Source organism: Oryzias latipes, chromosome 2 (assembly GCF_053564925.1).
Source record: "Oryzias latipes strain Hd-rR chromosome 2, Olatipes_Hd-rR_3.1".
In the NCBI taxonomy this organism is placed as follows: domain Eukaryota; kingdom Metazoa; phylum Chordata; class Actinopteri; order Beloniformes; family Adrianichthyidae; genus Oryzias; species Oryzias latipes.
Window position 1 is genome coordinate 26291878 of NC_136238.1, and position 23269 is coordinate 26315146.

At 44.0% G+C, this 23269-nt stretch overlaps 4 protein-coding genes across 4 annotated transcripts in view; 1 reads left to right on the top strand and 3 right to left on the bottom strand.

The window, feature by feature from the left end:
* LOC101174320 (uncharacterized) overlaps positions 1 to 10383 on the bottom strand; it is a 76815-nt gene extending 66432 nt beyond the window's left edge. The window contains exon 1 of the mRNA XM_078937220.1: positions 9972 to 10383. The gene's annotated coding sequence lies outside the window, so the exon portion shown is untranslated. The remainder of the gene's footprint in view (positions 1 to 9971) is intronic.
* The window catches only part of LOC144981373 (protein NLRC3-like), a 210696-nt gene that overhangs the window by 138310 nt on the left and 49117 nt on the right, over positions 1 to 23269 (top strand). The window lies entirely within an intron of this gene.
* LOC144987897 (ribonuclease inhibitor-like) overlaps positions 1 to 23269 on the bottom strand; it is a 177086-nt gene that overhangs the window by 38698 nt on the left and 115119 nt on the right. The gene's annotated exons all lie outside the window — the stretch shown is intronic.
* LOC144987949 (uncharacterized) lies at positions 6623 to 9975 on the bottom strand. Its single transcript, XM_078937817.1, has 3 exons — positions 9784 to 9975; positions 7901 to 8410; positions 6623 to 7007 (listed from the first exon to the last, which is right to left on the bottom strand). Exons 1-3 carry the CDS (start codon positions 9929 to 9931, stop codon positions 6967 to 6969), a joined length of 699 nt encoding a protein of 232 aa, XP_078793943.1. The 5' UTR covers positions 9932 to 9975; the 3' UTR covers positions 6623 to 6966.

Here is a 23269-nt window from a genome sequence, read left to right on the forward strand (position 1 = left end):
AGCCCTGTGGGACTCCATAGTTGACTCGAGTGCACTGAGAGGAATGGCCATTTACATTAACGAACTGATACCTATCGGACAGATAGGATTTAAACCACTGGAGAGCAGATCCTCTGATCCCTATGTCCTGCTCTAATCTATGGAGTAAAATACCGTGGTCGATAGTGTCAAAGGCTGCACTGAGGTCCAACAGGACCAGAATAGAAAGTAGTCCCTTTTCTGAGGCCAATAACAAGTCATTAGAGACTCTAACTAGTGCAGTTTCCGTACTGTGGTGAGGTCTAAACCCCGACTGAAAGTCTTCAAAGTGGCTGTTGTCCTGTAGGTGGCAGTAAAGCTGCTTAACTACAACTCTTTCTAGGATTTTAGAAATAAAGGGCAGGTTTGATATCGGTCTATAGTTGGCCAAGATGCTAGGATCCAAACTGGGCTTTTTCAGAAGAGGTTTAACAACTGCATATTTAAAAGACTGTGGCACGTAACCCGTTTCCAGAGAGGTATTTATCATTGTTAATATGGGATCATTAATTAGGGGAAAAGTTTCTTTAAAAAGTCTAGTGGGAATTGGGTCTAACAGACACGTTGAGGATTTGGAAGACGTAATAATTGATGTTATTTCCGCTTGATCCACAGCAGTGAAGCAGTCTAATGTTACAGAGGTTTCTATGGATGCCTCCATTTCTACCGCTTCAGCCTGTTCTGGGCTGATAGTAGGAATAACTTGATTTAAGTTATGTCTAATATTTGAGATTTTACTATCGAAAAATGTAAGAAAATCATCAGAGCTGAGAGAAACAGGAACATGTGGTTCTACTGAGCTCTGACTGTGAGTTAATTTAGCTATAGTGCTAAAAAGAAATCTTGGATTGTTTCCATTCTCTGATATTAAGGTTGAATAGTACTGGCTTCTAGCTCTACGCAGAGCTTTTTTATAATTTAATAGGCTATGTTTCCAGATATCCAGAGACTGCTCTGAACCGGAGCGGCGCCATTCTCTTTCCAACTTACGGGTTTCTTGTTTAAGAGAACGAGTTTCAGCATTAAACCACGGTGCTACTCGGTTTTGTCTGACGAACTTAGGTTTCAAGAGGGCAACAACATCGAGTGTACTCCTGAGGGCTTGTAAGGCATCTTTAACAAAGTGGTCATTTATACTAGGACTGATACTATGGGAGCTGGACTCAGAGTATTTTCTCAGAATATCACTAAGTACTGGCTGAACTGTGTGTTTAAACTCAGACACAGAACGGTCAGTTAAGGTTCTTCTAAGCTGTTTCTTATTCACTGGGGCAGAAGGATGTTCCAGTGTAAGCTGGAAGGTAATCATAAAGTGATCAGAAATGATGGGGTTAAGAGGAAGGACACTCAGCTGGCTTATCTCTATACCATGGGTTAGAACAAGATCCAGGGTGTGCTTATGACAGTGAGTGGGTTCATTCACACTTTGGGTGAAACCAACATCATCTAATAAAGCTGCAAAAGCCTTTCCTAGGCAGTCACTGGGGTCATCAACATGAATATTAAAATCCCCTAATATTATAATTTGATCAGAATCTAAGACAGTAGTCGATAGGAAGTCTGAAAACTCAGTTAAAAATTCTGAATATGAGCCGGGGGGGCGATAAATAATTATGATTATGAACAATAAACTTCACATTTCCCAAACATTTGTCACTTTCCGTTGTCACTTTGGCCAACAAAGGTTTTAAAGTTTGGTCTTCTTTTGTAAAGCTAAAATGTCAGCTGGTATTTCAAATGTTTCTGTTGCAATTGGATCTCAGGATCCGGCAACTTAATTTTTTTTTCAAACTTTCTCTGGACTTTTTTTTACATTTCTTTGCTCCCATCAAAGAATCTGTCATTCATGTGTGGAAGACTTTGCCTCCCAGCTTTAGCCTGAGCCCTAGTAAGCATGGGTGTGGATACACTAACAGGTAGCTCAGCTTAGCTTTAGCTGTTTCAGTAGCCTCATTTAATAAGTCCCTCAACATAGGTAAATAAAACCCCAAAATCAAATCAACAAGGCAGGTTCTCTACCACTCAAGCAGTCAAAAGACATGATTGTTCATTTATGGTCACAGTTACATCCGCTTTTGTGTACAAATGTTTGTCACCATGTACACACACAACATTTGTTTGCCTACCATAATCAAGTCCACCAAAAGGGATTAAACTCTGTTTGACCAAAGAAACAAAACTACGAGTGTCCAGCATAGCAGTAACCTGCTGTCCATTCACAGTCACAGATTTAAGTAGCTGGAAAATGTCTTTGTCCGTGTGAACAGGCCCTGCTCCTGCGACAGTCTCTGGCCTGGGTGCGTAGCAAACACCTGTGAATTTAGTCTTGCGAATTGGGCATACGGAGGCTTTGTGACCAACCTGCTGGCAATAGTAACACACAAGGTCCTTAAATGAAAATGCAAAATGGCTAACACGGCCAAACAACTCCGCTGTTGTGCTCACAGATCCAGTCTGTCGTCACATCTGTTTCCCTTACATGCCATCACTGTGGCGGCTCCCGGGAAGCGAGCTAACGGCCAGCAGAGCCAGCCTGCTCGGGACTTCTGAACCTTATGATATTTTTATTTTCATGGAGACAATAATTATAAATCAGGTCATCTGGTTTTATTGTTCCCTTTAGGGTTAAAGCGGGACAGCAAGCTTTCAAACTCAGCCAGAGAGAGATGGAAAAAACGCTGAAGCGGCTGTCATCAAGGGAGCTGAAGCTGGGATGATGTCATGAACTCAAACTTGGAAACATGATTACCATGTAGAACTCTTCAAAATTAAAACCTGATCTCTGAACATTCTCCGTGTCTACCATGCAATGTGACATAAACACAGACACCGCTCCATGTAGCGACCAGGCTACAAACATTAGCTAGTAGCTCCTCCCACACACATCCTGGTGCGTTCACAGATCTCCAGTACATAGAAGATTAGAGGCATTCCAACAGCCTCCCAGCCCAATGTAGTCCGCTACTATATTTTCACGAGAAAAAAAATAAATGCAGAACCAACACTAAAACCTTCAATAGCCAATTTCTATCTGCAAATTTAGAACCAAAACCGCCAGATCTGGTAACACTGTGGATGTGTTGAGGTGCATACTCCCCCCTAGTGTTGAGGTGCATGCTTTGCACCGTCACGTTCACTGATGCATCTTCCATCAATGTAGTCAGGGTGCTGCTGCTTATGTCTGAGTAAAGGAGTAGCCAATCACAAATGTGTCTCCGCCTTTCTGGTTTGATTGACAGACTCATTCTTCTGAAAAAGTTCATTATGAAACAAATAAGTCATTCTGAAAAACAGCAACATGAAATAATAACAAAGATACTTAGGAAAATATTGATTTGGAGATCTGAGTTTCTGAAAAAAGCCATAGAATTATAATAATATTCACCATGATTAAAATTCGTATTTTAAAAAGCTGTTTTAAAATAATGAACAGGTTTCTAAAGCAAAATGAAAAATATTTAATAATATAATGGCTAATTTTAAGACAGCTCTTCATGGTTTGACTACTAACTAATAAACGGTGTTGGGGTAATGAATTACATAGTAACAGTAATGACTAACAGTAGTTACTTTGGTCAGTAATGGAGTATTTCAGATCATAGGCTCCGTAGTAATACATTACTACTTATATATATGAAATGCCGTAATTTCCGGACAATAAGCCACTACTTTTGTCATGCGCCTACAGCCCTGCGGCTTATTCAGTGACGCGGCTAATTTGTGGTTTTATTTGGTGGCCGCCTTGAACGTTTCTTCGGTCTCAGAGCATGGGTTGAGTCGTAATCCAACTCCGAGCAGCAAGCCACCCATTATTCAACACACCTGTGAGCAGCCAAACAGCATGGACCTGACTTCAGGTCTTAGACACTTCAGTCATGGTTCAACAAAAAGAAACATGCATGCCCACCCGCATCCCAGAATCCTTTGGTGCCATTAGACCAGGGGTGCAAACTCATTTTGGTTCGGGGGCCACATTCAACCCGTCTGATCTCAAGTGGGCCGGACCAGTAGCGTAAAGGCAAAACAACAGCTTTATTCTTTTTTTTTACCCAATTGGAAAACATGCCTGAACCAACATGGTAGCCTAATCATTTCTTATTACACATTCATTCACAGAGGCCAATGGATCTTAAATAAAATTAATTTCACTTTAAAAAATATTGGTTTATTCAATTCTAGACAGCCTGAATATTTTAAATCTGACACTGAAGCAATCCTGATAATAAATTCAAGAGGGGCTACAGAAAAAAATGAAACATCTTCCTAAAATGTAAATGTCCAAACGATGACAAAATTACACTAAATTCAACTTGCAAACATTTGTGAACATAAGAGCTTGGAGTTAACCTCCTTTCTCTCCTGAAACTTCACAAGACCATCAATATCAGGATTCAAATCCTGTGCAGAAACACATTTACTGTCATTCAAGTGTGCAAAACACAATGAAATGTCCATTATTATTATTATTATTATTCATTATTATAAGAATCATTAAAGTGTGCAAAACACAATGAAATGTCCATTATTATTATTATTCATTATTATAAAAATCTTTTCCTGGTTTCTGCCTGAATTTTGTGGCAACACCTGCCTTCTTCCTGACCTTTGATGGAGCACCATCAGTGATCAAAATTACTTCATGTGACCAGTTGACGGTCCACTGTGGAAAATGACTGTTTGTGGAACATTGAGATGTGCTCAGTGATTTTGGTTTAGGACACTTTGGTTTCATTTCAAACGTTGGTTTCTCCTAAATCTACAAACTCTCTCCACAAATTGTCTCCTAACTCTCTTACGGGTTACTTGTTTAAGAGAACGTGTATCAGCGTTAAACCACGGTGCTACTTGGTTTTGTCTAACGAACTTAGGTTTCAGGGGGGCAACATTATCAAGTGTACTCCTGAAGGCTTGTAAGGCATCATTAACAAAGTGCTCATTTATACTAGACTGATGCTATGGGAGCTTGTCTCAGAGTATTTTCTCAGAATATCACTAAGTACTGGCTGAACTGTGTGTTTAAACTCAGACACAGAACGGTCAGTTAAGGTTCTTCTACGCTGTTTCTTATTCACTGGGGCAGTAGCATGTTCTAATGTAAACTGGAAGGTAATCAGAAAGTGATCAAAAATGAAGGGGTTAAGAGGAAAGACACTCAGCTGGCTGATCTCTATACCATGGATTAAAACAAGGTCCAGGGTGTGCTTATGACAGTGAGTGTGTCCATTAACACTTTGGGTGAAACCAACATCATCTAATAAAGCTGCAAAAGCCTTTCCTAGACAGTCACTGGGGTCATCAACATGAATATTAAAATCCCCTAATATTATAATTTGATCAGAATCTAAGACAATAGTCGAAAGGAAGTCAGAAAACTCAGTTAAAAATTCTGAATACGGGCCGGGGGGGGGGGGGGGGGGGGGGTAAATAATTATGAATAAAACAGGTTTTCGAGTCTTCCTGTTTGGGTGATTTATAGACAATATGATGCTTTCAAATGAACTATAAGCATTTTTAACTTTAGGGGACGAGGAGTGAAGAAAATGAGAAATCAGTCGCTTTTAGATTGCTTCCATGCCTGTTCTTAAGTTGTGAGAATGACCAGAAAATGCGAACGGAATAAAATTAAGAGGTTTTATTGTCCCTAACAAAGAGCTCTAAACAAAATAAAACAGATCGATCTGGGTGTCCAAAATCAAGGCCTGCAATATGTAAGACATTACAATCCGAATCACATGCAGCTTGTCTGGAGACACGCTTTTGCCAAAGCATGGCCCTTTTAAACATGTGGTCAGAGTCCCTCCTCCTGCAGCATGATGGCCGCTGAATCTCCGCCTCTGGTCGCTAGAGATTGGCTAACAGAGGAGCCCGCCTACTTCCTTCAGCCCATCCTTGGAATCTGGTCTCTGGGGAGCAATCTCACAGATGGACACGGTACGGAACACCCGTGGGGTCCAACACAGGTGGCAGGATCTGTCACCGCAGGAAGTCGATCCTACAGCTTTGTTCTTCACACGTAAACGGACGACTGAAGTGGTTCCCATAGCTACAATCAGTCCCATAGATAGTTAATTTATGGTCCCTGTAAGCCCTACAGCCCAGCCTTCCAAATGGCCTTAGAAGCGCGCTCTCTCTCTCTCTCTCTCTCTCTCTGTGAGAAAAGCGATCCAAATCGGGGAAAAAAAAACAACAATTAAGGACTAAAACCAGGTTAATATGGATTGCTTTTGTAAGTGACCATGGTATAAGCGGGTTATTGGCCTTTAAAGTGTGCATTAATTACTTTTTAACGCACTTCGCGGAAGCAACCTCCGCTTCGCGTCAGACAGCTCAGGCTTCCACGGCGTGTGTTAAAAAGTAATAACCGCACACTTCGTCGGCCATTAACCCTTACATATCTCTACTAGACATTAGCTCTACTGTCGGTAGCTCTAATAATTCAAAAACAACTAATTTCTAATATCTGAAAATAATTCATTTTGTGAAAAAAGAAACTCATTGTCTAGTATCATTACACACAGATTGAAATGTATTGATCCTTTACTTTTTTGCTTTTGATAATTTTGGCTTAGAGAAGATGATAACCTAATAAAGCTGTCCAAAAAGGTCAGGATAAGACGAGACAAGACTTTATTGATCCCCGGAGGGAAATTCAGTTGTTACAGCAGCCAAACAAGAAATATAGCAGTTAGAAAAACAAATAGTTAGTAAACAATTAAAATAGTAATAAAATGTGGAAGTAAAAGTACACGTCATAACTAAATAAGTAAACACAGCAGCAGTTTCATCAGTCCTAAACTGTGTCATTCTAAAGTCTAACTGCTGTTGGTACAAAGGACCTCCTGGAAGCAAATCATATATCAAAACAACCAAAGTTTTTCTTGTTTCTTTTTTTTTAGAAAAATTCCTTTCTACACATTCAATACTTACTTGTTCCTCCCTCTAATGAAGTTACTTCATCAATATGGTATGGAACCCATCAGCCTGTGGCTCTGCGTACGTGAAATGAAAGCTCAGATTGCTATGGAGTTCATTAGAACATATGGGTTTCCACCCAGATGTTTTGAGCATTAAAAATTATTTTAACATATTGCATTTTTTTGAGATACAGAACTTTTTCCCTTTTGTAAAATGAACTATTCTGCTGTGGTACAGAGGTTGAGGTTTCTTATCAGAAAAGTTTTGAATTTAGAGTTTACAATAGATCCTTAAATTGTCAAGAAAAAGTCTTACAAGTTCTCATGTGTTTGTTGAGACTAAATAAACGACTAAAACTTTTTTTTACAATCTTTACATGAAAAAGGCTTTTCTCCTGTGTGAGTTCTCATGTGTGTTTTGAGATCAGAACCATCACAAAAACTTGTATTACATTCTTTACAAGAAAAAGGCTTTTCTCCTGTGTGAGTCATCATGTGTCTATTGAGATTAGATATTTGATTAAAACTCTTACTACATTCTTTACAAGAAAAAGGCTTTTCTCCTGTGTGAGTTCTCATGTGTCTTTTGAGATGAGAACCATCACAAAAACTTGTATTACATTCTCTACAAGAAAAAGACTTTTCTCCAGTGTGAGTTCTCATGTGTCTATTGAGATGAGATCTGTGACAAAATCTTTTCTCACAGTCTTTACAAGAAAATTTCTTATCTTTTGCATGGATTCTTACATGAATTCTGAACAGAGATATGTTACTAAAGCTTTTACCACATTCTTTACAGATATAACATCTTTCATCAGACCCAGTTTCTATGTAGTCAGACGGGTTAGTAATTATTCTTGAGTTTTTACCAGACTTGATAGAGGAAAATGTGTCTTCTTTTGGAGATTTTTTGTATTTCTTACCCAGATTTGTCTTGTGATTTTTTCTAACATCAGAGTCACACTGACCTGCTGACATGCGAGAGCTGTCCACACTTTGGACATGACTTCTGTCCCTCCTCTTCCTCTGATCTCTGTTCTGTGGGTCTGTCTCTTCATCTTTAGTTGATGTTGATTCTTCATGTTGGTTTCCTTCTTCATCCTGACTATTAGTTACATTAAAGCTCTGCTGTTCCTCTTTAATCTGAGGAGGTGCTGGTTCCTCTTGTTCCTCTTTAATCTGTGGAGGTGCTGGTTCCTCTTGTTCCTCTTTAATCTGTGGAGGTGCTGGTTCCTGCTTTTCCTCTTTAATGTGTGGATGTTCTGGTTCCTGCATTTCCTCTTTAATCTGTGGAAGTTCTGGTTCCTCTTTAATCTGTGGAGGTTCTGGTTCCTCCTGTTCCTCTTTAATCTGTGGAAGTTCTGGTTCCTCCTGTTCCTCTTGAATCTGTGGAGGTTCTGGTTCCTCCTGTTCCACTCTGAAGTTCCTCTGCTGGTTGCAGAGATCTTCCTCTTCAGTCATCCAATGCTGGGGGAAGACTGCAGGGACACAAACACAACAAGGAGCCTTTTATACATTTCCAAGACTTTTGGATAGCGCTGTCATGCGGAGATAGACCAGCAGGAGGCACAGTGTTGCTGTTAACTGCAGCCCCACCCCCCCAAAAAAAACATATATCAAAGCAGAATAATAAATTATAGAAAAGCAAATATTTAATATTTTCACCTGCAACTTAGAAGGTTTTGTGTGCAACGTGGTAGCAGAAATATCACTCCATAGTTCCTGCCTTCAGTAACAGATAATAGGTACTGAAGGAAAGAAATCGTCCGCTTTTCAGTTCTTTCCATCCATGCGTGTTCGATAGTCGAGAGTGGTAAAACAAACAAGGATTCAACCGGTTTAAAAATACACGGAGTTTATTTCCCTGACAATAGTTTTAAAGCACAGATTAAAAAATTAATGCAGATATATCTGGATTCTCAAGTAAAGATCTACTGACGCACAAGTTACATGCAAATTATTCGTAGATTTTCCCAAGAACAATGGAAAACTTTAAAACCAGTCTTTTTAAGATGTGTTTGAATCCCTGCCTTCCGGAAAGATCATGGTCGCTGGATCTCCGCCCCTGGTCGCTCTGATTCGTCAACTGATAGCCCGCCTGCTTCCTCTGGCCAATAGCTGATGGTTTGCCAACTTCGGATCTGCTCCGCCTCCCGGGGGCCCGTTTCACCGGCGCACACCCAGTCCGATGATCAAAAGAGTCCCCATCTGGTCAGAGTAAATCATTCCTGGACAACTCAAGGTTCCTTTTACCGGTATCCAGAGCAAAGGTCAGCTCCAACCTCCACATGAGAACACGAATCTTCACACTTTCCCAGGGGAAGAATCTTCAACCCAGATGGTACGGATATAGTCCATCGCATATTTATTGCACCTATGGAAAACACCTAACTTTGCACAAAGAACATCCTATTTCTTCACAGGATGCTGCAACCATAAAGCAAAAAGGAATGTCACACGACCATAAATGTGGATAGTTCAAAATAAGTTCACTTCACACTAAGGATAAAGCTGTAACATAATAAAGAATAAGATATTAAAACATACATGTTCTACAGTACCACCAGTAGGCCTGTTTTTGACTTTTGGTCTCTGTTTTCTTTCTGTACTGGATTGTTGTACTGGAGCCACAAAACCGCGCGAAACAACTAGAGCGTTTCTCCACCTCTCCCCTTTTGGAAAAGGTTTGAAATTTCATGCAGACTCTTGTGTGTCTTTTTATTTCTGCACATTTCACTTTTTGACGTCCTGAACCATCTGAATCTGTGAAGGCCGGAAGAGACGACAATCCCTTCCAGTGACATAAAGATCAGGGCAACCAAAGAAGGATTTTAAATTTTTAATCACGTACCAACTACGTGTAGCTGAAGCTGCGGGTTCCAGCTGCTCTCCAGCAGTCTGCGCTGACGACAGAGCTCCTCCTCGTTCTGGACGATCATGGTTCCTTCAGCAGCAGAAAGTTGTTCTCTGACAGAACCTTCCTGAGGTTCTGAAGACATGGTTCCTGCTCCGATCTTCAGCTCCAACTCCCACAAACACCGCCGTCCTCTTCACTGCAGCTCCGATCGATCATCTGCTAGTCTCACAATCACAGCAATCCACGTTGTCTTTCCGTTCAACACTTCTTCACTCATTTACGACACTTTGGAAAATGCTGAGAGTTCCCACACGAACCACGTATCGTCCTTCCTGTCCAAAAACCTCACAAACGTCCCAACAAAACACCAACGACCTCTCAACACAAGCTAACGCTGCTAGCCTGCTAACAAGCTAACGCTGCTAGCGCCTCGTGCTGTTCTTCGTTGTTTGGCTAACAGCGTCATGGTGCTTTAGCGCCACCAGCTGGTCTGGAGTGTTATCTGTCGCTCATATTATGATGTCGATGGCGGGTGAAAACAACCATTTTTTAAACTTTACTGGCAAATAAATGTATAAACGGGTATTTTTTTTCATCAATGATAGTTCGGTGTGACTTGTCTATTTCGACAAGAAAAAGTTTTTTTTTTTTTTTTTTTTTTTTTTTTTTACCAAAATGGAGAAAGGGGAATAGGACATGAACTTCTGGTTACAGCTAATGATGATAGGGCACAATTTTGTCATCTGCAGGCTGGTCTTCCTGGGCATATTTAACAGAAAAAAAGAGTAAATGCTGTATAGTCCAGATGAAATATATTTTGGTTTTTTAATATAAAACGATTCAAACTTAATGACAGAACCTAACAACAATTAAAAAATAAAGTTTTGTACTGTAACTATATAATTTCCAGTCAGTTTGTTGTGCAAAAACAAACAAACAAAAGTTTGAAATAGGTCACAATCTAATCATTGCCTTATTTAACAATACTAAAATAGTTTGATCCTACTACCAAAAATGTTTTACTATTATTATTATAAGTTTTGATTAAGGATATTTATTAAAATATTATTTAGTTTGTATAAGCCACAAAGTTTGTCCCCTTTTAAATCAGTACATCAATTTAATCAGATGTACCCTTTATACATGTAAACACCATAAATGCTCACATGTGAAAGAGGAAAACTAATTAGGATAAATAATAATTAGAAAATAATATAATAAAACATCAGAGCCAAAGAAAGTGGTCTGAGAAGAATCAGCTATGAAGCTCTGCAGCTTCAGGACTCATGAGGAGGACCACACTGCAGCGCCTCCTGCTGAAGCATCAGAGAGTCTGCAGACAGAAGATCCTTCCAACAGCAAAGAGGTCTGCAGGAGCTCTTTCCACCACCAGCAACAACCTGAACCAAGCAGGACCTACAAGAAGTTCAGCCACTAAACTTCCACAACTCAGAAGCTCTGAGCTCCGTCTGAGTCTGCAGAGATGCTGAGCTCCTCAGCTGCTGCAGCTCCCACAGTCACATGAAGGTCTGCAGCTGCAGCAGGAAGTCCAGATGTTTGCAGCTGCTGCAGCTCCCACAGTCACATGACTTTGGAAGTCTTAGCTCCTCCTCCTCACCATCACTGTGACTGTTGACGTCTTCCAACTCCTCCAGAAAGCTGTTTTCTGATGAAGCTCTAACATCTCCTCCCTGTTGCTGCTTTCAGTCCAAACTCACTCTGTTCATGTCAATTCACTCCAGAGAAAATCCTTTTTCTGGGAAGAATTTGCTCCAAGTTTTCCTCCAACTAAGAATCTGCAAACCCAGATGAGAACTCCCAGCAGGAAAAGAATTCATCTGCAGGAAACTAGAAAAAGGCCTTTTTGTGGGAGGAAACCATTCCAGATCTTTACAAACACCAGAAATCCCAACTTTTCCTCCACTTAGCCTGAGTTTGGGTTCCAGGAAGCGGTGTGTGTTCAAGCTCCGCCCCAGCAACATCTCATGAAGATGCTAAACTAGCTCTCTGGAAACTTGAACTTGTTGAATGGGAAACTTCCTGAAATCTTCTTCATCTGTTGACTTGTTCTTTCTTCATTTGAATGAGCTCAGTCCTCTCCCAAATCCAACTCCATCTATCTTCAGTGCTTTGGACTGAGTTGGAGCAGAACTAGAGCTTTCTCCAGATGTCCTAGTACTTTTAGATCAGTGTCTTCCAATATTTGGAGCCCAGGTTCACTTCTTTCCCTGACAAAAATCCCAAAAGGCCTACCAGCCACCAAATAGTCAGAAACCAGAGAAACTTGGTGGTCTGCATTGATGAGAAACCAGTCCCTCCAGGATGACACATGGCTTTTTGGAATCATTTCACACACAAACAAACGGGAAGTTGTGCTTGTTTTTCTGAGAAAATGCAATCAAATGTGTGATAATGGTCAATGTAAATGTTTAGATAAAGGCTGTAGGGGATTCAGGGATTGTGGAGCGGTTGTTGTTTCCTTCTGGGTTAAAGTGCAGTTTTGTGTAACCTCCCAAAGAGGAGAAACCCAAAAAAGAAAGGAAAAGCAAAGAGACAGGTGGAAGCCATCATGAGATTCCTTTCAAACAGGAAGTTCTTTGTCATTTCATGCTCTAGTTTCATTTAGCTCTAGTTGTTGAACATTCTAGAAACTCCTAAAAACATTTTCTGTCCACTTTGAAACCATATGGGGCTGACTTGGCCTTGCTCGCTGGGATACGGCCAACATCCAGAAATCTACCAACAGACATTTTTAGCTCTAGTTGTTGAACATTCTATGTTTGGAAGAGGCAGGCTCTTCTAAAAGAAACTAGCAGGATCCCCAGCGCTGGTCTTGGCTTGGATTTGTTTTAGACTTGTTCAGAGTCAAATGCATGTTTTAAGGGGAGGAGGATTATTTTGTTGTTGCTGTTTTTGTTCCTATTCTTACAATCCACTATATGTCCCGTGTTGAATTCTACTATTAAAATGTGGGAAACAAATGTTTATCAAATCCAGATCAATCCAAAATCCTGGAGGCTGGATGGCCGTGGTCCTCCCTTTGACCTGGACAGTGGTTGCCATGGCTACCTGCACACTCACTAAGCTGGAACTTAGAAGAAGAAAAAGAGACCAAAATGATTGATAAAGCAGGTTTTCCAGGGAAATCCCACAAAGTGCTTTCCAAGCTAGAACTAAGAATATCCAGCATGCATTTGGAAAAACTCATTAGCTTCTTGTGGAAAATGATGAGTCATTGGAAAAGCATTCTATGAATGCTCAGAAAACTTCCTCTAAGGTTGTGGTTGTTTGGAGAAGTCCTCCTCTTCAAAGAAGTTCTCCTGACCATCTTCAAAGCCACTTTCTGCTTTTTCAAACGCTACTGTTCAACAAAAACTTGGTTTCTGCCACAAAACCAACCTTAGACACTGAAACAGAATGAATCCAATGCAGAAATGTGTTGACACCTTTAATTCAAAGCTTCAATCAGTTTGAATCTCATGAAGAACATTTCAGAAATCCACATTTGGATCAGGCGTCTTCATCAGAGCACATCTCATGTTTCCAGGACTGTGACTCACCAATAGATCCTCATTTCCTTTACACAATCTGTTTCCATCATTTGGATTTTTCATAAAAACTTGAGTTAGAAAAGAATTGTTGCCCCAAAATGTCCAGTTTGAATAGTCTACAGTTTGTTGTGTTTGGTTGCTAGGTAACAGGCTCTTTAATGTCTATGATGTCATGGTGGCTTTCAGAGTTGAACTCCTGAATATGACGGTAAACATTTGGATTGAACAAAAATGGGATTGAAGCTCATGCTAAATCCTGATCTCAATGCTGAAAAAACCTCCTCCTAGATTGTGGTTGTTTGGAGAAGTCCTCCTCTTCCAAGAATTCCTGAAAAAAGCCCTCATTTCTCCTGACCATCTTCAAAGCCACTTTCTGCTTTAGTTTAGTCCAAACTTGCTTTATGCTGACAACATTTACAGCTTGAATCAATCTGAAGAATCCAAGGAAACAAAGCAATCTAAGTCTGCATTCATGCCACTTCAGAACCAACAAAGCATGTTTCCAGGACACTGACTTACCAATAGAACTTGGGATTTCCTTTGCAGAATCCTTCTCCGTGTGTTTTCCTTTGTTTTTCTCCCCAAAACCTAAAGCAGAGATTTTTGCTGAGCTGCAGAACAAACGTCTGACTGCTTTAACCGCCGTTGATGGTTTGTTGTGTTTCCCTCTATAGCTGCTATGGTCTTGGTATGGTTGCTAGGTAACGCTGTCTTTGATGATGATGACGTCAGAGTGGCCTCTAGAATGGACTTTTTTCATGTGTAACCAGGAGCTGTAACCTTTAGGGCACTAGGACCCAGAAAGAGGTCCAGGCAGTGACGGTGTTCAGTGACGTCACTCCTCAGTGACGGACATGCTGTACACAGCAGACTGCAGACCAGCCCACACCAGCAACACCATAGTGAAGTTTGCAGACGACACTACTGTGGTGGGGCTGATCTCTGGGGACGACGAGACGGCCCACAGAGACAAAGTCCTGAAACTGTCCAGGTGGTCTCAGGTGTTGGAAAAATATAATCTGTCGCTTTGAGATTACTTTCCTTGTTGCATGTTCAATAAAGTCGAGAAGAAGAAAACCACGGGATTCGGCCGGATTAAGTTTAACAAATTTATTCCCTAACAATATTTCTAAAAACAGAGTAAAAACAGATCGATCTGGGTGTCCAAAATCAAGGCCTGCAATACGCAAGAGGTTACATTCCGAATTCACATGCAGCTTGTCTGGAGACACAGGAAAATTCCTTGAGTTCAGACTTTTAAGCATGTGGCCAGAACATCCTCCCCCGGGAGCAAGATGGCCGCCGAATCTCCGCCTCTGGTCGCTAGAGATTGGCTGGCAGGGGAGCCCGCCTACTTCCTTCAGCCCATGTTAGGAGTTACAGCATTTGGTCCTAGCTTCCTGCTTCAAACGTCCAGGGGGGTTATTTCAAAGACGGACCACTGTCCGACCACCAACAGTGTCCCCGTGGCGGTCCAGCAGAGTCGCCCGGATCCCTCTCCGCAGGCAGTCAGTCTCAACCCTTTGTCCTTGTCATGTGAGTTGACACCTCCAGGGTTTCCCAGGATTTAAATTGAATCCTGGAGACAATTTAATTCTGGTCCATGTCAGATCTACAGTTAAGGCTTCCAGATGGTCTTAGAAGATCAAAGACTGTTTTCTCCTGGAGGGGGATGAGTTTGGCGCTGCAGCATCAAAACCTCTTTACATATGCAATTATCAGGAAGTCCCTTTTAATTGAAATGACTGAAACCCACACACAGTAAACCTGAAAGAAAACCTTCAAAGAAATAAAGATAAGATAAAAACCTAGGAGAAATAAGAACCACAAAAAATAAATTCCTTCAGTTTCCCTCTCTTGACCTCACGAAGTGAGGTCACACAAAAAAATAAAAACACATCACATCATGCAATCAAAACAGCTGTGGTCTCTCGCCCTCACAATCTTTATCAGAACCAATGTGCCCTTCTAAGGTGTGAATGATTTGTTCATAAGTGTAGGAGCGAAAACCTGTCAGAGCTTGCATTAACCATCTTTAAGAAACGTTCAGTTGGACAGGAAAAATTCTCGCTACGGTCCTGTGCCCCATCAGCGACCATCCCTAAGGATATTTATGCTTCACTAGATATTTGGCACATTGGCATTTACAAAGAACAATACATGAAATAGTAGTCAAATTTAAATTTAAAAAAGTCAAATATAAAAGCCAAATTTAAAAAGTCAAAATATAAAAGTACAGAAAAATAAAACATTCAAAGTCAAACTTAAGTTTAAAAAAGTGAAAATATAAAAGTCAAATTCAAATTTAAAAAGTCAAAATATAAAAGTAAAAAGGTAAAAAATACAACAAAGATAACACTTCCTATAAAGAAAAGAAAACACCTAGAATTAAGGGGGGGAATGAGAAATGTTAAAGCAGAACAAAATCACACAGACGATGAAAAGAGAAAAGAAAATTGTCAAACATAACAGTAAGCAATTTTATAAAATGCAACAAAGTCCAAAAAAGGTCATTCCGGGCCTCGAACACTCGCGTCCTCCTTCTGCATATCCCACAACTTCTGGCAAGCTTGGACCTGGCCTCCTATGGACTTCTCAATAAGCCTGTTATTAGAGATGTGACACATCTGATACAACAGAACGGCTGCAAAAGGACTTGGGGTGTCCACTGCTGTGGTACTGTTCTGCCAGGATGATTCTGCTGTGGGTCTAAGTTTTTGTTAGTGTTAGGGTCAGGAAATTAAAAAATAAAAAACAATAAAACACAAAAAACAATGAGACAAGAATCAATTTACGCATGCGCAGTAAGAGAAAATATGATGGAAAAGGTCCACCACATTTCTCTTCTCAAAGGTCTGCTTCCCCTCGTGCTGTTTTATGAAGAACACAAGTGGGGAAAATACAAATTCAAGAAAAAGAAAAAAGTTTATTATGGGCTGTTGTCTAATGACCCAGTCGTAGAACTGACACACGGCAGGACACAGGGCTGGACTCAGATGCAGAGTTTTAGATTGTTTTAATTTTCTTAAACCTTGATAAACTTGGCTTGGCTTTGTCAAGGAGAAAACAAGACAATCAGGCACAGGACACAGGGAAACTCTGGCTATAAATACATGAGGAGGGGAAGCACAGGTGGAAACGATCAGGGATGATGAGGCAGGCTCAGCTGTGGGGAAACAGACAAGGGAAGGGAGAGGAAGGACTGAAACGAGAGGTAAACCTACAAAATAAAACAGGAAGTTAAACACGAGACAACAGAGACTGACAGGAACTTGACGAGACATGACAGAACCCCCCCCCTTAAGGACCGACTCCTGACGGTCCAGGAGCCCCTGACCTGAAGAAGTCCGTCAGGAGAGACCTGTCCACAATGAAGCGTTCCGGGATCCACTGCCGCTCCTCCGGACCGTAACCCTCCCAGTCCACCAGAAACTGGCGACCCCGGCCCCTCTTCCTGACGGCCAGTATCTTCCGGACTGTGTACACCGGACCACCTCCCACCATTCTGGGCGGAGGAGGAGGCTCCGCGGGAGGCACCAGGGAACTGTCCACCACCGGCTTGATGTTGCTAACGTGGAACGTGGGATGGACTCTGAGGGACCGGGGCAGACGAAGACGAACCGCAGCAGGATTGATGACCTTGGTGATGGGAAATGGTCCCACAAACCGCGGGGCCAGCTTCCTACTCGGGACGTGTAGATTTAGATTCTTGGCCGAGAGCCAGACCTTCTGTCCGGGACGGTAATCTGGAGCAGGACGCCTGCGGCGGTCAGCAGCCGTCTTGACCCTGTCCCGTTGTCGTTCCAGGACCTGTCGAGCGGCAGCCCAGATGCGACGGCAGCGGTGGACCAGGGCGTGGACCGATGGAACCGAAACCTCAGACTCCAGCGCCGCAAACAGAGGAGGTTCGTAGCCGAAGACACACTTGAAGGGCGAGAAGCCTGTAGCCGAGGTGGGTAAGGTGTTGTGAGCGTACTCCACCCAGACCAGATGCCTGCTCCATGTCGAGGGATTCTGGGAGACCAAGCACCGGAGACCGGTTTCCAGCTGTTGGTTGAGACGTTCAGTCTGGCCGTTGGACTCCGGATGGTAACCTGAGGTCAGGCTGGCCTTAGCGCCGATGAGCCGACAGAACTCCTTCCAGAACCGGGACACAAACTGCGGCCCCTGGTCCGATACAATGTCCTTGGGGAAACCATGGTACCTCACGATCTGGTTCAGGAAAATGACAGCTGTGGCCCTGGCCGAAGGCAGTCTAGGCAGGGCGATGAACCTGACCATTTTAGAGAACCGGTCCACAACTGTCAAAACGGTGTTGTGACCACGTGAGAGGGGAAGGCCTGTGACAAAGTCCATGGAAACCTCCGCCCACGGTCTGGAAGGGATGGGAAGAGGCTGTAGGAGTCCCATGCGTCGTCCGGTGGATGACTTATTCCGGGCACAGACTGAACAAGCGGAAACGTACTCCCGGACCTCCTGCTCCATGCATGGCCACCAGAACCTCCGGGAGATGGCGTGCATAGTCCGCCGCACTCCCGGATGACAGGAAAGCAGTGAGGCGTGGGCCCAGTGAATCACCCTTGAGCGTAGGTTCGGGGGAACGAACAGGCGATTCCTCGGGCACCCACTGGGCGTCAGCACCCCACCGTTAGCCTGCCTTACCTCTGATTCTATCTGCCAAGACACTGCTCCAACCACACAAGTCAGCGGAAGGAGAGGTTCCGGTTCTTTGGCAACAGGCGCGGGGTCGAATCGGCGAGACAGGGCATCCGGCTTGACGTTCTTGGACCCCGGCCTGTAAGAGAGGGTAAAAGAAAAGCGGTCAAAGAACAGTCGCCAACGGGCTTGGCGAGCGTTAAGTCTCTTAGCGTTCCGGATATACTCAAGATTTTTATGGTCCGTCCAGACGATGAAGGGGTGCTCGGCCCCCTCCAACCAATGCCGCCACTCCTCCAGAGCCACCTTGACCGCCAGCAACTCCCGGTTGCCGATATCATAATTGCGTTCCGCTGATGAGAGACGCCGAGACAGGAACGCACAGGGGTGCATCTTCCCATCCTGTTCAGACCGTTGGGACAGGACGGCTCCGATCCCCTCATTGGACGCATCCACCTCCACCACGAACTGCCGGTGTGGGTCAGGCAGGGTTAGCAGCGGAGCAGATGTGAAGCGGCGTTTCAGAGCTCTGAAGGCGGCCTCGGCCGCCGGCGTCCATTGGAACTGCATATGTGGAGACGTGAGGGCATGGAGGGGCGCAGCAACGGAGCTAAAGCCCCGGATAAAGCGTCGATAAAAGTTTGCAAACCCCAGAAACTGCTGGAGTTTCTTACGGCTGTCAGGAGACGGCCAGTCCATCACTGCGCTGACCTTGGCTGGATCCATCTCCACTGTTCCTGCAGACACTATGAACCCTAGAAAGGCAACGGTGGAGACATGGAACTCACTCTTCTCTGCCTTAACATAGAGATGGTTCTCCAGTAGCCGCTGAAGAACCGCAGAGACATGAGAGACGTGAGAGTCTTGGTCGGGGGAGTAAATAAGGATGTCGTCTAAATAGACGTACACGAATCGGTCCAAGAAGTCTCTGAGTACGTCATTTATCATGGCCTGGAACACGGCGGGAGCATTGGTGAGCCCAAAAGGCATGACCCGGTATTCATAATGTCCTCTGGGTGTATTGAAACCGGTCTTCCACTCGTCTCCTTCCCTGATCCTGACCAGATGATAGGCATTACGGAGATCTAGCTTGGTAAACACTTTGGCCTGCTGGAGCTGGTCAAAAACAGAGGACATAAGTGGCAATGGATATCTGTTTTTGATTGTTATATTATTGAGAGCGCTGTAGTCTATGCAGGGTCTGAGGGTCCCATCCTTCTTCCCGACGAAGAAGAAGCCTGCTGCAGCTGCGGATGAGGAAGGACGGATGAGGCCTGCTGCCAGAGAGTCATCGATGTACTTATCCAGAGCCTGACGTTCGGAAGCTGAGACTGGATACAGACGCCCTTTTGGAATAGTGGAACCTGGAACCAGGTTAATGGCACAATCGTAGGGGCGATGAGGTGGAAGACTCAGAGCCCGGGACTTACTGAAGACCTCCGCGAGATGATGGTAACACGCAGGTACCTTCTTCAGGTCCGGGGTCTCTGGACCTGAAGCAGGATGAACAGGAACAGGTTTATAGTTCATGTTATTTCGTTTACCTGGGGGACTTGAACTTTGGTGTTTGTCACAATCTGGCCCCCATTCCAGAATTTTCCCCGTCGACCAGTCCACTCGGGGACTGTGCTCACACAACCAAGGATACCCCAGGACCAGCTGCCTTGAGGAGCACTCGAATAGGTGAAATGACATGAATTCAGTATGGTTATTTATGGACAGTCGGAGAGGTTCAGAGACGTGAGTGATGTTAAAAAGACCTCTTCCGTGAAGACCACGGGCCTTGATAGGTCTGTCTAGGAGACGAGGTTTTAGTCCTAAACCGACTGCCAGCTTCCAGTCCATTAAGCTGACGTCAGCCCCTGAGTCTATGAGTGCTGTGAGAGCTGTGGTGACGCCGTGGTGGGTCACCACTAGGGGCGTGAAGCTCCGTGTGCGTCTGTCTGCAGCGGTGATGTGACTCACCGTCGCAGGGTTCTTCATGGGGCAGGAGAAAACCGAATGACCGTGCTCTCCGCAGTAAAAGCACAAACCCTCCCGCTGGCGGCGCCGTCGTTCCTCCGCCGTGAGTCGCGCACGTCCCACCTGCATGGGTTCATCACTGCGGTCCGCTGAGGAGCGTGGCGGATCAGCCGTGAAACGAGGGAAATCCCTCCTGTTCGTGAACTCAGCCCCGTGAGAAGACCCGCCCCCTGAGGGTCCGCTGCTGCGTCGGTAAGCCAGCTCACGGATCCGGTTGTCTGTTCGGATGGCCAGACCGATCAGGGAGTCCAGACCCGGAGGTAAGTCCAAAGGTATGAGCTGCTCCTGGATGCGCGGAGCCAAACCCTTGAGGAATACGTCATACAGCGCCACCGAGTTCCACCCGCTCTCAGCCGCTAAGGTGCGAAATCGAATGGCGTAATCACAGACGGAGTCCCCACCTTGGCGTATGCTGGTCAGCTCCCGCGCTTTGTCCCGGCTGGTAGACACCGGATCGAACGTGATCTGAAGAGCCTCCTGGAATGCAATGAGAGACGAACAGAGTGGAGAGTCGCGAGCCCATTCGGCCATGGCCCAAGCACGAGCCCTCCCCGATAAATGGGAGATCATGAAGGCGATCCGAGCTCTGTCTGACACAAAGGCATGGGGGGAATGTTCAAAATGAATGGAACAGTCTGTCAGAAAGAGCTTACATAGTCCCTGCTCCCCCGAGTAACGATCGGGGGGGGATATCTTGATTTCCTGAGTCCTGGCAGGCATGGTGGGAGAGGGAGGAACAGGGATGGATGCAGAAGCACCCGGAGGTGTGGTGATCCAGGGCGGACCCTGGCGGAGATCCTGAACATGGGTGGAGACCTGCACCATGTGAGATGCCAGGGCCTTCTGGAAGTCCTCCTGCTGAGAAAGGCGGGCCTCCAGGCGTTGCAGAACTGAAGCTAAATCGCTGCGCTCTGCTGAGTCCATTCTGGCCTGATTGTACTGACACACGGCAGGACACAGGGCTGGACTCAGATGCAGAGTTTTAGATTGTTTTAATTTTCTTAAACCTTGATAAACTTGGCTTGGCTTTGTCAAGGAGAAAACAAGACAATCAGGCACAGGACACAGGGAAACTCTGGCTATAAATACATGAGGAGGGGAAGCACAGGTGGAAACGATCAGGGATGATGAGGCAGGCTCAGCTGTGGGGAAACAGACAAGGGAAGGGAGAGGAAGGACTGAAACGAGAGGTAAACCTACAAAATAAAACAGGAAGTTAAACACGAGACAACAGAGACTGACAGGAACTTGACGAGACATGACAAGAACCTACTCATCCTTGCTGTGGATGAGAGAAAATCAGATGGACACACAAAGCTTTAAAATTTTAAAAATGGTCAATCTGTGTTACTATTTAAACATTCTTCCTAGACAAATACATTTAACGATAATAAAATAATGACCTTTTAATCATTAAGACCTCTTTTGTCTACCTCCCTCTCTTGGCCTGGGGCTAAGCTCCAGGACAAACACATAAAACGAATTAAATGTAAAGCAAGAACAGAAAAACAATAAACAGTTTGGTGCACCGATAAGGTGAACAGGCGTCCTGTCCACGCTCCTGTAAAAGGCAAGGTCACAAGAAGAAATAATACAGCTGCAACAGAAGATCTGTCATTAATTGCAGGCAGATGTCATCAAACCTGTATTAGCAAAACACAAACCTCTTATAGCATAATGTTCTGTCAGAGAGACTTAGAACAGTGATCAAAAATGCAAGAAGGATTTTATGAACCCCTCTGTACTATAATGTGAACAATGGTCTGCTATTATTATGTAATGATTCCATTAAAAGAAAACGTGTGCTAAGTCAATAGCAACAAACAACACACCTTGTGAGGTTAAAGGTGACAGCATGCAATATGGATCAGGGACGTATAGGTTTTATAATAATGGTGACGTCATCAACTCAAATTAACATTAGCTTAAATCATATGCAATCCATCTACTTTTAAAACCGGTTTCAAAGAAGTACACCATGAAGAATGCGAATATTCAATGACACTATAGTTCTACAGCCCAGACTGAGTTTCCTTCCTCCCTTCATCTGCATCAGTCACTCAGCTGCACTGAGATCTAAAAATCTGTGCTCCTGTAGTTACCTGAATCACCACCGGGGGGACGATGAAGAATGAACCAACATCAACTGAACCTGTGGACCATGAAGCATCAGAGAGCGTTTTAACATCACCTCTGCATCTTCATGAGCCGTCTCCTCTCTGCTCAGTTGTTGAACGGCAAAATTAACCTGTACATTTTAATTGAGGGAGGAAAGTGAACACCTGAAAAAACACAATTTAACCAATGTGTTGTTAATGTCCTGCTTAGTCTAATCCTATGTGAGATACAGCTGTGTCTGACAGCTAGTATCATTGCATTTGTGAGTGTATGAATGCACAATAAGCCGCTCGCCCTCAGGGTTAATATGTCAGTGTAGTTCAAATGCCACGTGTGGTCTTCTACCTGCTGAAATACTTCTTACTGTTAATCATGCTCTCTGTCATAATGGAGGTACAGGTCAGACCATTCGGAGGCTTCAAACACAGGAGTCCAGGCTTCAAACCTGAAATTAACGAAACCACCTGGTGTTTCAGGGCCCTTTACATGTCTGCAGTGGGGGTTGGCTGTGGTGTGCGGCATGGCATCCAGTCTGCTGTCTCCTGTTTTGACAAGACTGTCCCATCCCAACAGATTCACAGGCGTGTTTGGTGAATGCACGCATGAATGTTCCACCATCTGGTCAAAAGTCAGTTGGATGGTCTTTTGCAGGTTTTGAGGAGTCATTTGTTCATTTGTCAGAGCAGGTAGAGTGTCCAGTAGACTCATCAGTAGTTACCTTTGAGCTTGAAAAAGACAATGGCTCCTGCATCAAGTGGTGTTGTCCGACTTGCCCTGTGGTCCTCGCCACGGTGGAGGAGGGCTTGGAGTGGTCATGGGTACTGTTCATTTTTCCTCCAGACCCTCTGCCTCTTGGTCTGTACATTCTGCTGTTGGGCACCTCGTTGTGGGCTGTCAGGGTTCAGAGCGCCATAGATGCCATTTCCAACTGCTGCTGGGGTCCCCTGGGTGGCCTGCTTCTCCCAGGATTTTTCCACCCGTCCTCCTGTTTTGGTCTCCGAATGGCTGAGCATGACACGTCATTACTGCTGTCTCTGAGGGCATCAAAAGTCAAAATTCATGTTAGTTTCCTTTTCTTTTTAAAACACCTTTTATCCTTTGTGTGAATCATTTCAGCAAGGTAAATAATTGTT